This window comes from Catharus ustulatus, chromosome 21 (genome assembly GCF_009819885.2).
Source record: "Catharus ustulatus isolate bCatUst1 chromosome 21, bCatUst1.pri.v2, whole genome shotgun sequence".
NCBI classification, from domain to species: Eukaryota; Metazoa; Chordata; class Aves; order Passeriformes; family Turdidae; genus Catharus; species Catharus ustulatus.
This window is the reverse complement of record NC_046241.1, coordinates 10,251,658-10,274,608: the sequence shown is the minus strand read 5'-3', so window position 1 is coordinate 10,274,608 and position 22,951 is coordinate 10,251,658. Positions and strand designations below refer to the sequence as shown.

Genomic DNA, 22,951 nt, shown 5'->3' with positions numbered 1-22,951 from the left:
CATTTCGCTGCCCCGGAAGCGCTCGCTCCCCCCGCCCGTGCCCGGCGGAACATGGCGGCCGTGTCCGTGCTGCGCGCGCCCGCCGGCGGCTTCAGCTTCGACAACTGCGCTCGGTGAGGCGGCGGGAGCGGGACAGGGCCGGGGGAGAGCGGAGCTGGGCCAGGCAGCGCCGGGGGGCGGCGGGGGGCCGTTCCGCCCGGCCTCACTCGCCGCCTGTGTTGCAGGAACTCGCTGCTGGAGGCCGAGCTCGCCCAGAAGGGGCTGCGGGTGCCCGCGCCGCGCAAGACCGGCACCACCATCGCCGGCGTCATCTTCAAGGTGAGGCGGGCGGGCCGGGCCGGGCCGGCGGCGGAGGCTCCGCGCTGCTGAGTCACCCCCGGTGTGCCCGGCCCCATCCCCGAGCTGCCCCTGCGGCTTTGGGAATAATTCTCCCTTCCTGCAGGATGGCATCGTCCTCGGAGCGGATACGAGAGCCACTGAGGGCATGGTTGTTGCCGACAAGAACTGTTCGAAAATACACTTCATTTCCCCTAATATCTAGTAAGTATTGCAGTTTTTTGTTGGGTAGTAAATTGTTTATTTTTTACGTTATTGCCTTATGATGCTGATGCTGGGTTTTTTGGCTGTGTTCTTTACTAACAGCAAATATTAAGCTCTGTTTCAAAATGGTATTTTATTAGCAAGGCTTGGGGGTTCATAGTATTCCATTTACACTGAAGCAGGCACTCTTGTTTCCTGCTCTCTGTGTGTCAGTTTTACAATGAGAAAATCTCTGCGTGTTGCATGAAGTATGGAGATTTCTGTCTCCTTTTCCTCATTTGCTCATCACATTCCTCAGCTGCTGCGGTGCTGGAACGGCTGCAGACACTGAGATGACAACTCAGCTCATCTCCTCCAACCTGGAGCTCCACTCCCTGTCCACAGGACGGCTCCCACGAGTTGTCACAGCCAATCGGATGCTCAAGCAGATGCTGTTCAGGTAACTGAGTTGGGTTTCTTTTTTATTAACAGTGCTGGTAAAAACACCAAATGATGCTGTCTCAGCCTGCTTGACCTTCATAACAAGACATCATTAAAGATTTAATAATTGCTCTTTGCTTCTTGGGCTTCTTAACTGGGTTTTAGAGAATTCAACAAAAATAGAAGGGTGTTAGTTTAATACATCATCACACCCATGAAAACCGCTGTGTATCCTTGGGTGAGAAGGCTGGACCAGTAGTAGAGCTTGTAGTGCAAGCTTGTGAATTTGGGAGTTTTCTGTTACTTGTAATAGAATCATTGCCTCAGAAAGTCTGCTGGACACTGAGGTAAACCATATTTTAGTGCTTTTCTGACTTTATTGCTGCCAGCTGGTAAAAGCAGCCTGTTTAGTACAGAGCTGTACCCAGGGGTTGCAGCACAGTTCCCAGAGGCCTGTGTTAAGCAGCCACAGCCGAGTTTTGAGCTGCAGACTCACACAGACGTTGCTCCCAGGTACCAAGGCTACATCGGTGCCGCGCTGGTGCTGGGGGGAGTGGATGTCACGGGCCCCCACCTGTACAGCATCCACCCCCACGGATCCACCGACAAGCTGCCCTACGTCACCATGGGTGAGTGCTGCTCTGCGGGCCAGGGGAGCGGTTACACTGCTGTTTAGAGTGGCTTTAGTTAAATCCTGGTGTTTGCTGGGAGCTGGGTGGGCATCACTACACACATAAAGCTGTACCTGTGTTTATAAGGCAGGTGCACTGTTCTGTTTCCTCAGAAATATAGGCTGGGATAAAACTCAGCTGATATTTGGAATGTTGCTCTGTGTGTTCCATATCTTAAAGCACAAGAATTGGGGGATTCCCAAAATCTTGCTGAAAGAAAAAAAATTCCTCCGAAACTTGATTTGCAGGTTTGTCCTAACTTGTGGTTTGTACAAATTTCACTTGGGGAACTTATGTTTTGTTTGGAAGACTTGGATTATTTTAAACAGAAGCTTGTGTTTGGTAGAGCCATGGAAGGGAAATTCAAATAAATACATAGGAAAACTGATCTGAAGTGTATCAGACTAGTAAACAGTCAGTGCCTGGTGCAGCTTTTATGCTGCTTCTGTGCTGGGAAAACACACATTTGTAGATTCTCATTAATATTTTCTGTTTCTGGCTGGCATCTTTGGCTGAAACACCTGCTCAGGCTGTTGCTGAGGTGGCGGGGGCTGCTGTTTTGCTGCTGGCTCTGGGTAGCGGTGTAGCGGGGCCGTGATGAGCGCCCGCAGTTAGCGGGGCCGGGCCGGGCCGGGCCGGGCGCTGCGGCGGCCGCTGGGTGGCGCCGGCGGCCCGGGCACGGCGGAGCGGGCACCTCACGGCAGCGTGGGGATGAGGGGGATGAGAGGGCTGTGAGGGGCCCGTGGGGGATTTTGAGGGGACTGTGAGGGCTATGAGGGGGCTGTGAGGGATGTGGGAGGGATGTGGGGGCTTTGAGGGAGCTGTGAGGGCCATGAGGGGCCCGTGGGGGATTTTGAGGGGGCTGTGAGGGCTGTGCGGGGGCTGTGGGGGCTATGAGGGATGTGGGGACTTTGGAGGCCTATGAGGGGGATGTGGGGGCTATGAGGGCTATGAGGGATGAGGGGGATGTGGGGGCTATGAGGGATGTGGGGACTTTGGGGGGCTATGAGGGGGATGTGGGGGCTGTGGGAGCTATGAGGGATGAGGGGGCTGTGGGGGCTATGAGGGATGAGGGGGCTGTGGGGGCTATGGCGGCTGTGAGGGGCCTGTGGGGGTTTTGAGGGGGCTGTGAGGGCTATGAGGGGGCTGTGTGGGAGCTGTGAGGGATGAGAGGGCTATAAGGAATGAGAGGGCTGTGGGGGCCATGGGAGGCTATGAGGGCTGTGGGGACAATGGGGTCTGTTAAGTATGAAGGGGATGTGGGGGCTATGGGACCTCTGAGGGCTGTGGGGCCCATGGGGGCTATGAGTGCTCATGAGGGCTGTGGGGACCTGTGGGGGCTATGGGACCTGTGGGGACCGTGGGGGCTATGAGGGCTGATGAGGGCTATGGGACCTGTGGGGGCTATGAGGGATGAGAGGGCTATAAGGAATGAGAGGGCCGTGGGGGCCATGGGAGGCTATGAGGGCTGTGGGGACAATGGGGTCTGTTAAGTATGAAGGGGATGTGGGGGCTATGGGAGGCTATGAGGGCTGTGGGGCCCATGGGGGCTATGAGTGCTCATGAGGGCTGTGGGGACCTGTGGGGACCGTGGGGGCTATGAGGGCTGATGAGGGCTGTGGGGGCTATGGGACCTATGGGGGCTCGTGAGGCCATGATGGCTATGGGAGCCATGGGGCCGGGGACCCGGCCCAAACGGGGCTGTGGGAGCCGTTCCCCTGCTCCACAACACGTGCTCTGCGCTCCGCACATGTTGGTTTTCCTGCCTCGGGTTTAAAAGCTTTAAAACACAGCCTGTCGGGAAATCCTGGCAGCTCTGCTTTCCCTCCTCAAAAATAGCGTGGTAGCAGAGCAAGTTCAAACGAGTGGGAAGTAGAATATCAGAGGATTAAGTTTCATGTAGCTTAAACTTTGGTTTGCTGCGGGCAGTACCAGGTGTGTGGCTGGTGCCCACACGTTCCTTTTAGCCACAGTTGGACAAAGCACTTCTGAGCATCAGGGTCCTTCAGCACACCTGTGACACTGACACTTCCTCCAGTGACTGGGATTTTTAGTAAGAAATTATCTAATGCATATAGGTGAAAGATAGAATCAAGACAGCAGAAAAGCTATGAAAAGTCAAATTGAAGGTAGCAGTTGGAATTTTATTTCAGTCTTACTTAGACTAATCTAGTGGTTTTTGGGGTATTTTATCCCAAATGTTCTAAAGACAGTTTATTTAAATCAAGGTAGGTATGTTTGGTCAGTTAACTTCTGGAAATTTAGCGTTAAATAGGAAAGGTGGTTGAGAAGTTTAGTTTGATTTTGGTGTGCTGGTCTATCTGGATGGACAGAGCAGTGTCCTGCCTTGCAAGAGATACTTAGAAGGTATACAGTGCTTACTCAGGAGTGAAAACATTAAATTAAACTGTTTATGCTGACAAAGGACAAAATTGGATTTCAGCAAACGATGCAAGATCGTCTGATTGCTTGGCTTGTCTAGGAAAGCTTCTGGCCAAGGCTTATAATGAAATGCATGCATAAAATTAAAGCACTCAGTGTGTAGTTGAGCTTTCGGGAGCAGGCAGAGTGTTCAGGAGTCTCTGGTGGCTGGAGCTGCTCCCCTGGTGCCAGTGGTGCTTCATATTCATAAATCAGCTCTTCATGCAGTGGCAGTGTCGTGCTGCAGAGCAAGAACTCCCACTGCTGGGAGCCAGCCCCCAGCCAGGAGCCACGCTGAAAAATGATCCCAGTCCGAGGGGCTGCCGAGATCACGGGATTCTTACCTGGGATGAGCAGCAAATTGAATAACAATGAGTGCGGGTGAATAAATGCCCTGTCAGGGAGCCCTGGCAGTGATGGATGAGGAAGTGCTAAATGTTGCTCTCAAGGCTCTGCACATCCTCTGGTGTGGCAGCAAACAGGTCCTTGGGTGAGGAGATGGACTGTGCTCGGCAGTGAGAACTTGTCTGCAGTGGAGGTTCTGCTGAAAGCACCCAGTGCCTCTGCTTTAGAAAAGCTCCCACAGTTGTAATTCACAGGGAAAATTTTTTGCTATCAATAATTATCTTTCACTTTAAATCAATACTGAAGTGGTACAACTGCTCAAGTGAGGACCAGATGGTATTTTTAAAGTCAGCTTATTACAGTTGCATGCAGAAAATTTAACAACTTGGTTGGGAAAATTCAGGAAATGACCGGTGTTAAAAAGGAGAGAACAGTAAATTCTCTTATCGTTTCATAACTTACCTGCTCCATGCTAATCAGGAGACTGAAAAGCATTTGCCTCTGAGTAGCTCAGCTCCTGTAGTTCTGTAGAATTTGTTTGCACATATTTTTATGTGTGTAGATATTAGATTAATGCTTCCTGAATATTTGGTTCTGAAGTGTAGCTTAGTAAAAATATACACAAAGCAAATCCTTTGGAATTGAGATGGCATTTTTAAAATTGATGTTAAGTGTAAGCATTCTTAGCAGTTAGTGGGTTTTAAAGATCTGAAAGGCTTTTTTCCTGAATGCCATATAATACAAATAAAGTATGACTTTGCCAATTATCCTTTGTTTTAATTATTCTTATTGCTCACATACAGAAGAGACACATGTGGAAAAAACAAATCCAACAAAGAAAATGTTCTATTTCTGCAGAGCTTGGTTTGAAATCTTATCTAAGATAAATACCTGGTGTGGTGTTACTTTGAGCTCAGGTAAAGAGACTATTTAATGACAATATCACAGGGCTTTCCTGGAGGTTTTGATGAATTTGAGGTGGAACTGCTGCTGAATCTGAGCTGGTAGTGACTTAAATCAGTTACCTTGTGTGTGAGGTGGGGAATGCACCCTAAGTTAACGGATGGTGTTTTGCCATTTTTGGATTTTATCCTTCTCCAGACATGATGTTTGGGAATTGTGATGCTTGTTTCTGCATAAAGGCAAAGCATGCTTGTTAAAAATGAATTATTGGTGGGACCGAGTGCACGGACAAGAGAGCAGCTGTTTCCCCACACACAAACAAGTTCTCCATAGACCCTTAATATCCAAGTTTGCTGGGTTTTTATAGGAGCTGCAGTAAGAAAACTGTGCTTGCAGTGTTTACTTAAGTTCCCGGTTTTATTGCCCGCTCTGCTGTGACAATGCAGCTTTCAGGAGGCAGCTGGAACACTGTGGGGGTGTCTGGGTGGCGAGTGCAGTTTGACCAGGAGAGGGAGGTGTGTGCAGCGGGACAGGGAAGTTCTCACCGTGCCCAGGCCGGTCCAGCAGTGCAGGTGGGCTTTGCTGAGCCCTGTGCCCAGGGATGGCTGCATGGGGAGGGTTTTCCACAGCAGGTCCTGCTGCTGTTGTCAAACACGCTTTGTTTTGGTGGAGACACTCAGATGTGTTCCTGAAAACACGGGGCTTGCATCTGCTGCTGGGAACAGTGAGGAATTTTCATTGTGCTATTTAACATCAGGAAAATCTGTTCTTTCAGAGAATGCCTTGCTGTGCTGGGAGGCTTTTGCTAAGTAAATTTTAAATGCAAGCTTGTTTAGGATTTATAAGCACTAGAGAAAAAATGAAGGCAGTCTATTCAGCTTTTCCAGCTTCCTGTTCTGCTAGAACCTCCTTAGGATCTTGGTTTTCAGATGTAGATGTCTACATTTAGGTTTCATTAAGATAAGACTTTAAACAACTCTTTGAAAATTTGCATTATAGGACTGTCTGGATTTATTTATTTAAGGTTGATAGTAGATTTGGCATTTATTTGTGTCTTGGTAACACAGTGAGATAAATAATTAAGTGTAATTTTTTATGTATAAAGGATTTCATGTACTGTAACATAAGATTCCCCCCGCCTCTTTCCTTTTTCTTTTTTTCTTCCTGCCCATAGATTCTTTTGGGAACTTCATTTTAAAAGGGGCTGGAGGAATTCAGCCTGAGCCATGTATGCAATTGTGTTATGGATAGTTTTTTGACTAAATAGCTAGTGTAGTAATTTTGGTCAGATATTACATTTTATGCTTTCTTTCTCGCACATTTCCTAGTCTGTGTACTCTGATTTTGTCAGCCTTTCCCCAGAAATAGGGTTGTTTTCCAACTTTGAGCTTCCCACTCGGCTCATGTGGGCTTCGTGTGGGTATAGCAGGAATGTGGGCTGTGTTTGAGACTACAGCCCAGATTTTTTCCCCTCTCATTAGAAATATTCCTATATAATTCCAGAAGAATTGTCATTTTATTGTTCAGGTTTCTTTATTTGTTTTGGCACACACTTTATTTTAACCTTGTTTGAAGGGTCACTAAAATTCCTTTTATTTGTGGTTTGTTCTGTGATATCAGCTGTCTGCATCAGCAGTTCAGTTTTGCTATTAGTTGCTTTAAAATCTTCTTTATTCTCAGTTTCAGCATTTAAAAAATGGAGTTGTGTATTGCTCCAAGGTGTAAATGAATAGTCATTGCCTGCAATGCAAGTACACACTTAGAGTGTCCTACTGCTTTTAGATGTGATGTATTTGGTACTGTAAAGGTAATGATCCTCAACCACAGCAATATTCTGTAACAGGAATATCTGTCATATTCATCAGGATTACCATGTTCATTGATTTGTGTCTGTAAATCTGCTGTTTCAACCCTTTAAATTTGATCTATAATTGGACCTCCTTAAATGGTTCAGCTAAGGTAGTCTGTATTTTCTCAACAGTGTCACTGTCAGCTTCTCCTTTTTCATTATACATTCAGCAGACTTGATAAAATCAGCAGGACACCTCATTTGAAACTGTTTAATCGCTGCCTTTTGCTTTCACTAAACCATTGAGGTGGTCAAGCGATATACACAAATCATTTTAAATAGGAAATATGGCTTTTTCTGTGACCCAGCTAAACAGATAGCACTATGCAAAACAAGTTAAAAAGTAATAAATGCCAAAAAATCTTCTAATTGGAGTAAAAAATTGCAGGTAACTTTATTCACTCCCCAAAAGTAGTGCTCTCTGAAATATGGGTAGGGCCACCGACAGACAAGAAAATCTTCCTGAAGGCTCACTCTTTCTGAACAAAGCAAGTTTACAGTTGCAAATAGTGCCATCCTGCTTTTTGTGTTAATTCCTGAAAAGCACATTTATAACCCTGCAGTCACAGTGCTCTGGGCTGAGATGGCTCCTGCTCCATCACTGCACTTGCACTTGGTCCTGAGCTCGTGGTTTCATCCCTGGCACTTTGTTCAGCTTTTGTTGTTCGTTATTGTAAAAACAATGGCACAAAGCAGGAGCACAGTGAAGTGTTTAACTACAGGGGACATCTGCTGCTGTTCCCACTGCTGGGCTGCTCATCCCAGGGCTGGGGCCATCTCCTCATTCCTGCTCCCCTCTAAGAGGGGCAGGCATGGAAGTGGGGTGGGAGGGATGGAGGAGCAGGGACTGCAAAGGGTGACATTCCCTTAACTCTTTGTTTCTAACCTCGTTTTTGTATCTGAAGTTCAAAATGGAAGAAGGAAGGGCTGTCAGGATGGGCCTGTGCACTCAGCTGTACCCCCAGGATTAAATCATTCTGACTCGGTGTAGACACTGTACAGTGCAGTGGGAGCTGTGGTGGGCTTCAGTTTGGGTTGTGCTGATGAGATGTACCAGATTTTTCTCTAAAAAAACTTCCACACCTAAATCCACTGGCTAAAGGGGTGTCCTGGTGTTGTCACACAGGTTCTGGATCGCTCGCGGCCATGGCAGTGTTTGAAGATAAATACAAACCCGACATGGAGGTAAGCCTTGGGTTTTAAACCTCCATGTTTCTTCCTTCAGCAATCCTCATGTTTGTAAGAGTTTAGGAGGTTTGAAACTCTCAAAGGTAAATCTAGTTTTGCTGCACTTAAAATGTACTAATGTCAACTTACTGCAAAGCTGTAAAAATTGATGGGTAAAACAAATGCTTCAGCATTAGTAATAAGCAGTTGTGTAATTATTCCTGGCCCCTCTCCTGTCACTATGTAAGCAAGAGGTGTAGGTGTGCAGAGCTAGGGACACGCAGTGGGATCAGGATTCCTGTGATTTGGACAGCATCTGAAGACATTGGACTTCTGGCCTCTGGTATATTTACAGTTGTTATCAGAAATATTGGAATGTGTTTAATAGGCTCCCAAGTGTCTCTGGGAAGGATCCTCACACCAGATGGCTGCTAGAGCCACGAGAGAGAGAGGAAGATTCTGTTTTTCCCTCTCCTCTCGTGCTGCTGTAAGAATGAGAGTCTCCTTTTCCAGCCTCCTGTGTGACTGTGCACTTGGCATGTGTGCCATTCCACTGAAAACACTGCAAATCCCTGCAAGCAACAGCTACAGCACAAAAGTCCTCTTTCCAAGATACAAATGGCAAAGAGCTGTGCTGTGCAACTACAATTCTCATTTATTCTCAGCTAGCTTTCAAACTTGGATTTTAAGTCATTTCTTGTGTAAGAGCAACCGAAAAAGGCACCAAAAACTGGTAAATCTCTAAATTTTCCTATTTAGAAAGGTCATCCTCATTAAACTGTCTTCACACACAACCATAAGTGGCAGCAGATAGTCACTTATAACAAGCATGTAGAAATGCAGCCTACCAATTTGTTGAAATAGATATTTAGATCTGTGAGACTTGCATGCACCTTAACCCTTCCTTTGGTTTTCCTGGATAATCTATTACCTCGTAACAGTTCAGGAATTGTATTAACCAAACCAGCAAGGTTTCATGTGATAAAGCTCAACTGCACTCCCAACCACTTCCTCATGTTCTGTTATGGCTGTAAGAATTTGTATTTACATTCTAAGTCAGACGTGGGGTTTTTTTTTCAGGAAATTATTAAAATAAGAAATATTTCCATTGAAATGAATCCAAATTAAATCTGAAGTATGCTATATATATTTTACATAAAACTTGCTGTGAAATGGCAATGAAGATAAAATTGCTGAAGATTAATTTAATAAAATACATAGAAAATTATTATTTTTCTGTCAAGATCAATGCTCCTTTCTTTTGCACTAATTGTCAGAATAGCTTGCTAGGGCTACTGGAGGGTAGTGGTGTGCTTCAAGACCATCACATCACAGAAAAATGATTCAAAGGCAAACTGTCCTGCACCCTCTGGTATCAACTTGCAAATTAGCATCTGGAATGTAATTAAACAAGCTTAATGAAAGTAGCAGCTGAATACTACTGGAAAAGACAATCAGCTTTTTTGCCTCTGATATATATTCTGTACTATTGAAGCTGATCACCAAACGCATCGTGTGAGCACAGTTAAAAAAAAATTAGCATTTATTTGAAGAATAGGAACTGTTTTTCATTCTGTTATGCTTTTGGCATGCACTGGTGTCCCAGGAGAGCCATGCCACAGCAGATAGTGCACAATATTTATAAATCCATGACAGGCAATAATAGCAACTTGAAAAATTCTTTTGCTAGAATTTCAAGTTGAGAGCTGCCAAAAGCTGAGAGGATCAAATCTGCAGTGGCAGCTGCTGTGCCCTACAGTTAGAATCATAGACTTTGAAGATGCTCAACTAAAAAAAAATAAAAAAATAATAAAATAAAAAAAGACTGCAGGCTTAGCCAATTTTTGCAGGTTTCTAGAGCCCTGGCTCTCTGCCTTTTGAAGATGAGTTGCTGAAGCTTCTCCCAGTGCCTGAGGCATGCTAACACCAGCAGGATGTGTTTTTTTCCATAGACTTAGTGTGTCTTCAGATTTAAGTAGCACATGCTTTATCAGTGCCAACTGTGATGGTCCTTTCCCTGGCTGCAGTGCTGGGAGATGATCTGTACCCAACATCCTTCAGAGGAGCTGTGGAGATGGATGGTGACGTCCCCGAGTGCCACTTGTGCAGCCTGATTTATGGAGGCAGGGTTTGTGGGGAAGGAGTGCTGGCCTCTAGAGGAACCATTATAGATCGCTGAGGATGGGAACACTTTCAGCCCTGAAGGCCTCTAGATGCTTCAAAAATGTAATGCCAAGCACCTAACTACTGTGGAACAATATTAATCTGTCATGTGGGCAGCTATAGATCTACTTTAAAAATCGTAAGTGGGAGAACAGCACATCTAATGGAGTGTTTCGAGCTTAGATCTTTCATTGCAACCAATTTTTCTTCCAATAGAGTCACCACAGGTTTTTAAACCTTACAGTCATTTTGTAAATGCGTTTGTGCCTTCTGGTGTTAAACAATAGCAAAGAAATACTCTGAGTCAGTGGATATGGAAAGCATTGTGAGCTGGGAAAAAAAATGTCTACAGTATTAAATGCTGGGATTCTGGGTTTATCTTTCCTGTGGTGGTTGAATTCCTCAGGAGATGGGGGAGAGGGGATATATTTTCTTCTGGTATTTGATTTCTGGTGTTTGAAAAGTAGAAGCATTTTGTCTGTAGAATTACTTGATGCACAGTGGGGCTGTGTTGTAGACTTCTTGTTTAAGAAAGGAAAGGCTGCTTGTAACTTCATTTCTTTTCTGTATTTCATCAAAACAGCCAGGTTTAATAAAAAGAGACTCCAAAAGGAGGAGAACCAGAAGGTACAGAAAACTGAACTTTTGCAGGGAAAAAATTGTAAATCTTGGAGTAGTGAGTTCAGGAGCAGAACATCTGGAATAAAGGAGATAGGAGATAGTCTGGCAGATAATTAATAATTATTTCTAGGAAAGATCACCACAAAAGTGTGAGATTATATTTACAGTCATTTATTGTACCATTTCTTAAGTGTGGCAGGAAATCAAGTGGTACTGAATGAAAACAAAAATACCCTGGAGGGTAAGAACAGATGAATAAGAAGAGGAGAGGATTGTTCAGAGTGTGTTCCACATGGAGCACAGCCCCTCTCGTGCTGCAGCAGCTGTGCTGTCCCAAAAGCTGCAGCTTGTGTCCCCCCAGAGGGGCTCCCCTGGTGTGCCCTGGTGACTGCTCTGCAGTGGGGGCTTTGGCTGGCCCTGCTGGTGGGACCAATCTGATGAGCAGTGTGGTGGTGTCTGAGGTATTTGAGTGCCCCTAATCCCTGAGTGAATCCCTGAGGCACAGAGTGCTTTCCTTGGGGTGCTCCCTGTGCTCTGGGTTCTTTGTGGTATGGAAATGCAAAGTAGCCTGAGTGCAGCTTTCACTGGGCACCTCTTATTTCAGTGACATAACGCATCAGGCACACTACAGAATATTATGAAAACATGTCACTTCCTTCCATTTGTAAGCAGCTGACACATAGATCCTTCAAATGTTCCTGTGCTCACATTTCCTACTGCCCCTCAATATGGTAGAATTATTTTTATTTATTAAGTACTGACAACAATAGTGAGCTATTTTTGGAATCTGTCACAAGTCTCTAATCTGAGCAGGAGTTGTGTGGCAGCGTTGCCGTGTGCCGGGCTGGGAGCAGTGACAGGCTGCAGATGAGCCCTGTGTTCATTAGTGATGGTGATCAGCTCTGGGCTCAGGTGTGGCAGCCGCGCTGATCCCCAGCTGACACCGCGCCTTTAATGACTCTGTGGGACGGTGACCACTTGCTGGGAGGTTTGTGGGCTCCTCTCTGGCAGCAGACAATGGAGATCAAGCCAGACTATGGGAGTTAGGCTGGAGAGCCTGCCTGAGATACTTGAACCCCTGTTGGTGTCAAACATGAAATTAAGTGAAATGGGGGGGGTGAAATCTGACTTGGTGAGCAAAAATCAGGACTTTGTGTTCCTGTGTGCTGTGTATCTGTGTATTTCATTATCCACTGACAGGAACTGAGGCTGCTGTTAGTGGCATATCTTCACTCCTTGCTGCCAGAGCTTGTGGCACTGCAGTTTTCAGCTTTCCTGACATAGCTGTGTTCGTGTCTCCTGCAGACATGGATTTCCATGGGTAAATATCAGGTATTAGTGCATACAGTCAGCCTGAAAATAAAGGCTTATCATACCTGTTTCTTATTCGTAGGTTAGATCACAATTATCCTGTGGCAGCCTGGTTTCTGCCTGACACGTTGGACAGTTTGTACTGTTTTCATCATCTTTCACAGGACTGTGCCCTGGATCGATTTCCTTTGTGGAGCTGGTGTTAAACAGGAGTTCTGGGCTGATTTGGAATGTGCCAGCTCGGTGTGCTGTGGCATGGCTGGGATTGCAGAGGGCTGTGTTGTGGGTGCTCTCTGAATGAAAGATTTGTGCTGAACTCGGTGGGACACTGCCGGCAGCACCACTCCGAGTTCCCAGAGATACCCAGCAGCACTGCCTTCCAGTTTGCTGTTTGCACACTGTATCAAGGGAAATGAATGTTACCTTTGTGTAAATTGGGCCCTGCTGCATGTCAAAGAGCAACCATTTCTTCACCTTTATGAAAGTAACACTTAAACTTTGTCCGTAATAATGTAGACAGGCTGGCCAGAAGCAGGGCTCTGTGTTAAGAGATCATTTCAGTGCACAGGGTAGGGGGAGGACAGGTAATTATTTTTGATGCATTTCTCAGGAGCAGGTGTTCCAGTTTAAATTGTTCCAGTTTGTATATCTCCCATAACTGCAGAACACAGACAAAATGTACTGGAAAATATTTCACATGGCACGAAGCCCGAGTGCTGCTCCCGCGGCGAGGGCCGGCGGGGCCAGGGGCAATTGCTGTGAGGGAAGGGGAGGAGGAGGAGGAGGGAGCCAGCCTGGGCTTTATGGAGCATTTTGGTGTATTAGGAAGGATATACTACCTGAGGGCCCAAGGCTTCTTTTCCAAATAAAATGCTGACCTTCATTCCCTTCCATTCTTCTGTCAGAGGTAAAGCAATAGTCAGATGAGCAGAGTTTGCTTTATTTGAAGCCAGACATGTTATTGCTTGATATTAATTTTTATATGCAGTAACAGAAAGTAACTTTAACCATAGTCTTTTGCAGGGTTTGCATATGTGGGTGGCTGAGGGTCGGTGTGTTACTGGAGAGCAGCACAGCAGGACCACAGGAGGAGCTGCAGCCTGGCAGGATTTACAGCTGGGTGCTGTTAAACCAGTTCCCATTTTGAGAATCAGTTCCCTAAAAACCCATGAACTTTACTAAGTGATGGATTGAATGAGTTTTTGTAATCATTCTTAGTTCAGAGAATGGGAATAGTATTAAAAGAAATCCCATAGTTGTGAGAAGAGCTTGTAATTTAATTCTGTGCTGTTGGAAATATGGATTGTACTAATCCCCGTGTAGGGAATGACACACAGCAACTAATGTTATTGAATAGTAGTTCCGAATCATATAAGTTTCTTGTCTTGGCAGGTAATTTGGCATAAATTGTTAATGTAAATCCAGGTTAGTGGGGAAGTCATTATTTTACTAAAAAAGATAAACTGCTGATTAATTCAGTATAGAACTCAATTACAAATTGAAAGTGTCTCTGCGGGACGCCGGTACCCTAAAGACAGCAGATGTTGAATTGATACTCCAGCATATTTCACCCTGGTATGAAATATTAACGTGGTTTATTATACTGGTGCTGTATGATATCAGAGAGGGGGTGGGGATGAGCCTGCGCTCACAGGCAGCTTCCTCAGAATGGCAAAAACTGTTTTCTGTGAGAATAATAATTAGGGACTCCTGAGCACTTTATTTGGAAAGTTCTTAGCAGAAAATGGTTAGAAAAATAAACATTTACTGACACTTCAGTCACAATGAACCTGAACACAGAACACATAGGTCTAATTAAAAAAATTAAAAGGAGACAAGTTGTGTCATTCCTTATCCTGAGGCAGCACTGGAAATGCACTTTTTGGGGGGGAGGCTTGTTAAACCTGAGTGGTTTAAATGACACGTGCCTGCCCCTTTCCTGACAGCCTGAGCAAATTGTTCTTGCTGCTGGAGTCTTCCAGCCTTCCCCTACAAGAAATACAAAACCCTTTGCATCTCAGGTTTGTTCTCTTTGGACTTAGAGCAGACTTCAGCATCTCTTCCAGTTACAGACTGATCTCCACCCCAGCCCCTCACTGCCCTGATTCTCTTCCAGACTCTGATTATGCTCCTGTAGGTGCTTATGTCCTTCAAGAGCTATTGCTTCTACCCCCAAATTCCCAACACTCCTTTATGGATTTATTTTTTTATTGTCATTGTCCTTCCTGAAGCTTCTGATTTTTTTCCCCTTCCCTTCTCTTCCCTCACAAGTCTTGGGGATTCTCACTTTTAGTATCAACTTTTTATCTGATAGTATTTGAACAAATCTCATTGTAAAAGACTGTTTATAAGTATTTGCATTTGTTTATTTGTCCATATTATACTGATTGTGCATTGCATTTCAAATCTTTCTAAGAATTGCTTTGGAGAACTGCACTGTGCGTTGCATCTCTAACAGCGTCCTGGTGACCTGCAGCAGAGATTAATTTTATTTTGGGAAGAGAAAAAAAAATCAGTAATTTCCAAAGTTTTAAAATCTGGAAAATACATCTCCTGTGTAACTTGCTCGTGAAGGTACAAAATGTGAGGAAATAATGTTAACAAACATTCCAGCTGCTCCCTTTGCTGCTGGAGCATAACGATGAACTTGTTTACAGGTTATTAGTGTAATACAATGTAGGAAGTAGCTTCATCTCCTGTAGGAAAGTCTCTTTTTTTCCTTCAGTAGCACTTGAAATTTGGAAATTGCTTAAGTGAGAAGAGAAAGTTGATCCAAGTCATATACAAGAATAATGTGTAAAAGTTGCTCCTCGGTGCTGTTTGGGACTCGTGGCAGAGCAGCTGTGAGAGGTAATCCATCAGCTCTGAGTGTCTGCAAACTGCAACTCTCCAGATAACAGGTTTAAAGTAAAGATTTAATACAGGCTCTATCTACTATGATGTTGCAGTGACAGTTTAAAACTCATTCTCTAAATCTCAGCAGACTTTATAGCCAGCAGTGGGCCCATATAAAGCTTAATGGCATTACAACACATAAATCATCTTTTAAAGATGCTACCAGTAGCGCCAATATTAAATGCAGACAATTGTCTGTGTTATAAATAATTTATCAAACAGTGTTTCAGATTAGCCTTCCATGCTGAGTTATTTATTTTAGCCTTTACTGCCCAATTGCTCAGGCAGGCTTTGGCAGCCGTGCTGTGGTCAGTGTAATGAAGGGGGCCGAGTCCCACAGCACAGCTGTGCTGACCATTACTGCGCCGGGCTCGGCCAAGCGCTGCCATTTGTCACCCGCAGGTAAATGGGGCTGCACATTGGAGTCCAGGGACACATTGAGGGCTGTGTGATGGGGACAGACAGATCGCTCCATAAAGCGCTGCCTGTCAGCGCCGCCGCGCCCCGCGCTTCATCACTCGCTGTAATCTCATTTAAGGAGCACTGGGGGCCCCACAGGAGGATATTCCCAGTTAGCTTGGTCTTTGCAACCATAAAGCAGGAAGTGCTCCTTTTATATACTCTGAACTTTAGGGTTTTTTAAGATTAATTATTGTAGTGACTCATTGAGGGCTCTGTACTTGAGACTGTGTCAGCACTTTGCTGCTGCCCCCTGTTTTGTGACTGTAAGTAGCAGTCCTTGCTGCACTCCATGCAGGATCTCTGTAAGCAGTACTTTGGTTTTTGTTGTGACTATTCTGTCCAGCTTTCTAAACAGTAAAAAGAAAGGCAGGGTTTGCTAATGACAGTTACTGTGTGTTCACAGACTGAGCTGCACTGTCAGTGAAGGAGCTGAGGCTGCAGCCTGGGCTCTGTGCAGTGGCTGCCTCAGTGCAGTTACAGCTCAGCTCTTCCCACTGCACTTCACTGGGTACTTTTGGAACTGTTTTGATAAACACTAGGGTGATACAGTACATTTTTAAAAGCAAGTGAGATTTAAATTAGAAGAGTCTGTGAGGTTTATTTGTTCATTTAAAAGGATGGTATTAAAAGGAAGAGTGGAACAAACTCCACCAATCTGCTGTAGTTTTCCTAAGCTGCTTTTCTTATACCTAACACTCACATAGCTTAAAATTGCTCTGGTTTTGCTAAGTTAGTTCTTAAAACAGATCTACACATACTTCTTTGGTTTATTTACTTTCACTATAGTACTAAAATAATCTTAGTCTGCAACAAATCATCAACAGTCTTCTGTCAGTTATGTGAGGAATTACTTATCAGCATTTTATTGCCCAAAACACTGAAGGAAGGGTACAGGAATTATTTTTGCAGCTTGGCTGTATTGTTCTAGTCAGCTTGGTAAGAAGTGTAATTCAGTTTATTTTTTTTATAAAGAGTAAAACTGGGAGTGAAGTTAAGAATTCTGCTGTTCCTGTAGTTGAGTGGAGGCTGTGCCCTGCTGTCATTCCCAGTGCTCAGAGGGGCACCAGGGAGTGCAGAGCAGCCCCAGGGTGGGGGGGAGCTGGGCTAATTCTGGGCTCCTCTTGAGCTGCACTCGGGGCTGGAGCAGCTGCAGGCAGGAGCTGCTGCTCCTGGCACAGACAGGCTGTGAAAATGAGGCACACTGGAAAAAGCTGCATTTATCAAATTCAGCATTGACCCTGTCTCTTGTTCTGGTGTCTGGTGGCAGATTATTCCAAGGTGTGAAATAGCAGCAAAGCAGTGAGCAGTGAGCCTGGGAGCCTCACTGTGCCAGCAGGATCTGCTGGGTGAGCTGAGCAGCCACTGCTGCACACACCTGGGGACAAAAGGGGTCCACACCTCTGTGGCCATGGATGTGTTCCAGTCTATTTCTGTGTGGGAACAGGCAGCTCCAGTCAGTGTTTTCAAATAAGTAACACATCTTTAACAGAAAGTGAGGGGTCTTACATTCTCTGGTTTGTACTTTCTAGGCTACTGAAAAGATTTGTGTATGTATATGATGTATTCATATGTCCATATATGTATTTATTTATAGGGACTCCATGTGTTTTCCTTGCAGTCTGACCCTCTGGCCAGGTGACAGGGGCACAGGCTCAGTGGAGCTGAGGGTGCAGGATGTGTCCTTGCTGCTCTGGGCTCTCCAGGTGCAGAGCATGGGCTGGACTGAGGGGCTCTGTCTGTGAAAACGTGTCCTTGGACACCGTTTAACATGACACATCACAGAAGTTTTGTGGCATTTCTTGGTGCTCCCCAGCCTGGGCTCCATCGGGAGCTGAGGCCCTGTCAGTTCCTGATGGTGCTGAGCTGAGTGTGGGTATTTTTTCCATCAGCTCAGTGTGGAACAGCCCCAGCCCTGTCTGGGAGCTGCAGAGGGAGCCAGTGCTGCTGGAATGACCTGGGGGCTGCCAGTCCCATCAGTTCACATTCCTGAGGCCCTCAGCAGCACCAGCCTGTTACTGGTGAGGGGGGGGAATGTGTTCTTACAGCTCTGGGGTGGTGTCCTAATGGATATTGTGATGAATTTTAATTGTTTCTGTGTAAAAGATACTCCCGAGTGCTGCTGTGTAACAGGGGCACTGTTGCTCTCTGTGTAACAGTAACTGTGCCTTAGTTACATCCATGACTGTGGCAGAAGTTCCCTCTTGTGTTTCACTGCAGTGATACAAACTTAACCCAGTGCAGCAGTGTGACGGCGGTACCTGGTGACTGTTTTATTGTTGGTGTATCATTTATTGTTCCAAGCTCAGAGCACACAGTGCTGGGGAATGCCAGCCCTGGGGCAGTGACAGTTTTCCCTTTGCCAGGAGGAGGAGGCCAAGCAGCTCGTGCGAGACGCCATCGCCGCCGGCATCTACAACGACCTGGGCTCCGGCAGCAACATCGACATCTGTGTCATCAGCAAGAACAAGCTGGATTTCCTCCGGCCCTACGATGTGGCCAACAAGAAGGGGGACAGGTGAGTGATCCTGAAGCTCCTGTGGGGGCTCTGCTCTGCCTGGCAAGGCCTGTTGTCAGTGATGCCAAGTTCTGTCAGTGACCTCCAGTCTGTAGCACTTTCAGTAAACAGTGCAAAGGAGCGGCTGCAGCAGCAGCTGAACAGGGGTGATTACATTGGTAGGATTATCCTGGAGTTGCAAAACCTAAGCAAATCACCTGTTTGGTTTTTAGCACAAATGTCCCCCACCACTTTGAGAGCCCACTGATTTCAATGAAAACCTTGCCAGTTACATGGCACTGTTTCTGTAAACAGTTTCCTGAAGTTGCTGCTTTATCTGAAAGTCTGTCAGTTATTGCAATCAGTACAGATTTTGCAGTAAACAGTTTCTTTACTTTGGACTTTTACAGGAAACCTCTGATGCTGACCAGTTTGAAAATTTTGAATGCAAGTTTTCCTATGCACCATGTTCCAGACTAACTTTCCCTCGTTTCTTTACCAGGGTGGGTAGGTACAAGTGTGAAAAAGGAACAACTGCTGTTCTCACAGAGAATGTGGCACACCTGGAGCTCGAGGTGTTGGATGAGACCGTGCAGACCATGGACACGTCCTGAGCCCTGTGGGTGCTCACACAGCAGCTGCTGCAGAATAAAGAGGCTCTGCCCAATCTCCTCTGTGTGTCTGTACCTGGTGCTGTTGTTGCTGTTTCTCTCTCCCTCCTTTAGAGCAGGTGAGGCCCAGGCAGCCCTGAAGGGCTTTGGCACTGACCCCAAGGGGTCTGAGCAGGTGAGAGCTGTGCTCCCCTCCAGGCACCACCTGGCACTGGGGGCACAAAAGGAGCTGCTTTGTTACCTCACTCCAGGAACAAAACAGCAGGAATGAAAGTGCTCTGCAGAAGTCTAATTTGCTAAGTTTTAATTTAACAGAATGTAAGAAAACAGTGAGCACTGGTGGTTCTGAATTGCTGCCCTTGCCCCCTGCAGCAGACACTGCTCTCCTGTACCTCACTGCAGGGTGTCACTGATCACAGGGGATGGTGATGTTACTGCTGCCCTGTTTGCTGTAGATACAGGGCAGAGCCAGCATCATTTCAAGTCTGAGTGTCTTGTTATTCACCTCCACTTGGACCTTTAATACTGGACTTTTTTTGTTTTTTTAAACAAAGGTATTTATTTTTGAAATATTTTTTTATTTATCTAAAAATGCACAATTGCAAAAAATTACCTTTTGAAATACATTTCTTTATAAGCACTAGGAAATTTTACGTAGCAAGAAAGTGACCAGACTTCTCCAGATACTCATCTTTGAGCTGAGCTTCCCTGGAAGCCATGGCTCCAAGGAAAGCTGCAGTGGAACCAGAGAGGTTCAGGCTGAACCCTGGGAAGTGCTAAAGAAGCTGGTATAAACAACCAAGCTAGGTGGTATGGAAATGGGGGAGCAGTTTGGTGCCCCCACAGCATTCTCCTGCTGATTTAAATTTCCCACAGCCCCCCGTGAGAGCAGCAGCCTCAACTTTCTGCTGAGAAGCCTCAGTAAAATGGCACCTTGCATTCATGATACCAACCATATTCACAGCAATTAATGGCTTTTCTTGGTACCCTATACAAATATTCCCAAATTTTACAGGAACTAGTTGAAGATGGCACTGCAGTTTTCCTTAAAGTAGAGAAAAGTAGGTTAAAAAAATCCACTAAAAGCATATATATGTATGTAACCCCCTAACCCTAATCTTAGTTCAAAAAAGTTAAGGATTGTAAAGCTTTCTTTAAGAAAAGAAAACAGGCACAGGCTGCATTTGAACTGTCACACACAAATCTATACATTTGCACAAGCCCCTGTCCCACGTGGAAGCGGCACCGGAGCAGCACAGGCTGAAGGGTTTCCTCTGGAGCAGCGAGGGCAGCCCTGCTCCTCCTGACAGGCACATGGAATGGAGACACTGGAACGTGAATCCACGGCTCTTCCTAAAGCAGTGAGTATTTCCATTGACAGTAATGAAACAAATCATTGATTCAATGAATGAATTTAGCTGGTTGACAATTTTCATGCAGTTAAAGACGATGACTCCTTCAGATCAGGTTGAGATTTTATAAACATTCACATTCTGTAATGAGCTTTCACAGTTTGAGAAGGGGCTGATCCTAGGCAGAATTCCATACACAAAGCATTTCATTTATTTTTAAAAAAATTTCCAAGTGTTTAAAACACTGCTAAAGTTCCACTGATAGTACCTGATGTACTATTGAACATGTAAAAGTCTCTGCACCAAAACTGAGTTGGCTTTGAAAAACACTGTTTTTAAACAAGAACCTGGAGGTGAAGAAGAACCATTCCAAAAGGGAAAAATGAGGGGAAGGAGCAATTCTCTGTAGGAGCAAGGCTGGTGGGGGTTTGCTTGGCATGTTTGTCTTCTTTTCCCCAGGCTCATGTTTAACCCATCTCTGACAGAGAAATGCATCAGCAAAATACTCTGAAGTTTTGAATTAAAAAAAAAAAAGAAATCATGAAACAAAAGGGTTTCCCACCCCCAACCCTTCCCAGCTCCTAAGTCTGAAGAGGAGGAAATTAATAAAAACATAAATGCCTGCTTTAAAATATACCAAGTAAAAACTGAATTTGCTATTAACCATTTGCAGAAGAGGCAAAGTAGCAGTTATACAAATTACACAAAATCTATGGTAATCCTTACATTAGTATAAAGTGATTTCACTGAAGGAATTATTTCAATATTTCACATTACAGTTAAGATAGAAGGTCTGGCAAACGCTGAGCCCTCGGTAATAGCTGCTATCCTAGATTACACACGACAGTTTTAAGAAAGGACCCTTAAATGATCTACATCCGTAACATTATTTGCCTTAAAAATAAAAAATAAAAAGAATCACTTGCAATACCTCACAGAATCTTCACGTTAAAGCACGACCACCTGTAAGTCCTTGTCAAATAACCTGCAAATGCTGGAGCCTCTGCTGCGAGTGCTCAACCTCCCACCTGTGTGAGCTGGCACCAGGCACGTTCAGCTGAGAAAAAGGATTCAAGTAAGACTGAGCTGTGCTGCTCCCCTCATGTGCTCGTAGTCCACACGTGCATTTGTTTGGCTATTTGGTGCACGTAACCGATGTCAGGCCTCTGGTCTGGGTCGGGGTATATGCACATGCTGACCAGCTCCCGCAGCTGCAACACAGGAAACAGAAAACAGGCACACGGAGTGAATCGCTGCTGCCTGCCTGGAACAGGCTCTGGGAATGGCTGCCCGAGCTCTGCAGCCGTGCCAGAGAGGGAACCTCTTCTGGGCAGAGTCCAGGCATGTGTCTGTGTGCCACCTCCAAAAGAGCCAGGAACAACCTTTGCACCAAATCTGCACTAAAGATTTTACATCCTGAAGGAGGAGCAGCCTGTGCACCCAGGGCAGGGGAGAGCATGGGACAGAAGGAGGCACCAGTGGCACAAGCAGGACACGGAGGGAAGGAAGGAAGAGAGGGAGGAAGGAAGGGATGGAGGGAAGGAAAGGAAGGAAAGGAAGGAAAGGAAGGAAAGGAAGGAAAGGAAGGAAGGAAAGGAAGGAAAGAGGGAGCTCAAGCAGAGCTCTCAGGAGCAGCAGCTGTGCTGCCCTCCCTGCACCAAACCTGCTCAAACCTTTCAGCGTAAGGAGTCTGAGCATCACTTGTGCATCTTAAGCTACTGGACACAGCTATGAGACCCTGGTGCTTCCTAAAAAACCTTTATGAGGAAGAGAAACTGGTCATTGATTATGTTTAATAAATAAAATGCAGAAGGGCTGGAGTCTCCCCACCTCCCAGCCCTCTTTATTGTGCACATGAAAGATTGTAGCTTTTAATTATACAGACACTGAAAGCTGCTCATACCCCTGAGGCACCAGGAAAAACAGCCCTGAGCCTCTGATCTTCTCACATCCTCCCAGTAGCCACAGTGCCAATTATTTTACCAGTAATTAAAAGCACGGCCATAGAGCTATCAAGCACACGGCTTCAGCTGCATTAACGAACGGGCCTGAGCTTTCTGCTCTGGCTGGGTGAGGCCCAGGCCTTGCTCCCAGCCCGGACCTGCTGCCTGGCCCTGCCCCTTTCCCTGGTGACTCTGACCAGCTCAGGGCAGAGACACTGCTGCCTCCATAACCCTGAGACCCCAAAGACTGAACACAGACCAAAACTGACCACAAAACTCCCACAAATAACTGAAAATGCTTCTAGAGCTCTGCCCAGGCCTGTGCTGCCAGTGCCATCTGTCCAAACAGTAGCTGTGCTCCCCCGTGCACGCAGCACTGAGCCACAGCCCGGGCAGTTCTGTCCTCACAGGCATTCACCAGCACCGACAGAACCAGCGGGCTGAGCCTGGGTCAGCACCCCCAGGCAGCATCTCCAGTTACCAGCAAATTTGTTCCCAATATAGAAAACTCATCCTGGCTGGATCCCAGCTGCTCCTCCTTCCAGCAGCGTGCAGTTGCTCACAGGGGGATCCGGACTGATGAGGCACAAAAGGCCACAGAGGAGAGGAACATCCCTGAAGGGAAACTCAAGCAGCAGCTCTGCCCCAAACACTCCCTTGGTTCCTCTTTCTTGTTCCAAGGAAGCACCACGCTGGATGCTGCTCTGTTTGTGCTGTTCCAGTGAGCACCAGCAGCAGCTGAGGAGCTGCAGCCACAGGCACAGCCTCTGCCAGCATCCTGTT

The 22,951-nt window shown here is 45.9% G+C and overlaps 2 protein-coding genes across 2 annotated transcripts in view; one reads left to right on the top strand and one right to left on the bottom strand.

Moving 5' to 3' along the window:
• On the top strand, positions 1-18,934 carry PSMB7 (proteasome 20S subunit beta 7). Its single transcript, XM_033077226.2, has 8 exons — positions 1-113; positions 225-318; positions 443-540; positions 839-979; positions 1,474-1,589; positions 8,276-8,334; positions 18,132-18,283; positions 18,765-18,934. The coding sequence occupies exons 1-8, from the start codon at positions 52-54 to the stop codon at positions 18,874-18,876; spliced, it is 834 nt and encodes a 277-aa protein (XP_032933117.1). The 5' UTR covers positions 1-51; the 3' UTR covers positions 18,877-18,934.
• A 496-nt stretch (positions 18,935-19,430) lies between these two features.
• The window catches only part of NEK6 (NIMA related kinase 6), a 47,732-nt gene continuing 44,211 nt past the window's right edge, over positions 19,431-22,951 (bottom strand). The window contains exon 10 of the mRNA XM_033077225.1: positions 19,431-21,436. Coding sequence (XP_032933116.1) covers positions 21,326-21,436 — 111 coding nt within the window. The 3' untranslated portion in view covers positions 19,431-21,325. The remainder of the gene's footprint in view (positions 21,437-22,951) is intronic.

Bases quoted from the DNA above. Each gene is read 5' to 3' on its own strand.
- PSMB7 (XM_033077226.2), top strand. From the start codon at position 52: ATGGCGGCCGTGTCCGTGCTGCGCGCGCCCGCCGGCGGCTTCAGCTTC. The intron at 114-224 runs GTGAGGCGGCGG...CCTGTGTTGCAG, and splicing joins AGCTTCGACAACTGCGCTCG to GAACTCGCTGCTGGAGGCCG. The intron at 8,335-18,131 runs GTAAGCCTTGGG...TCCCTTTGCCAG, and splicing joins AATACAAACCCGACATGGAG to GAGGAGGAGGCCAAGCAGCT.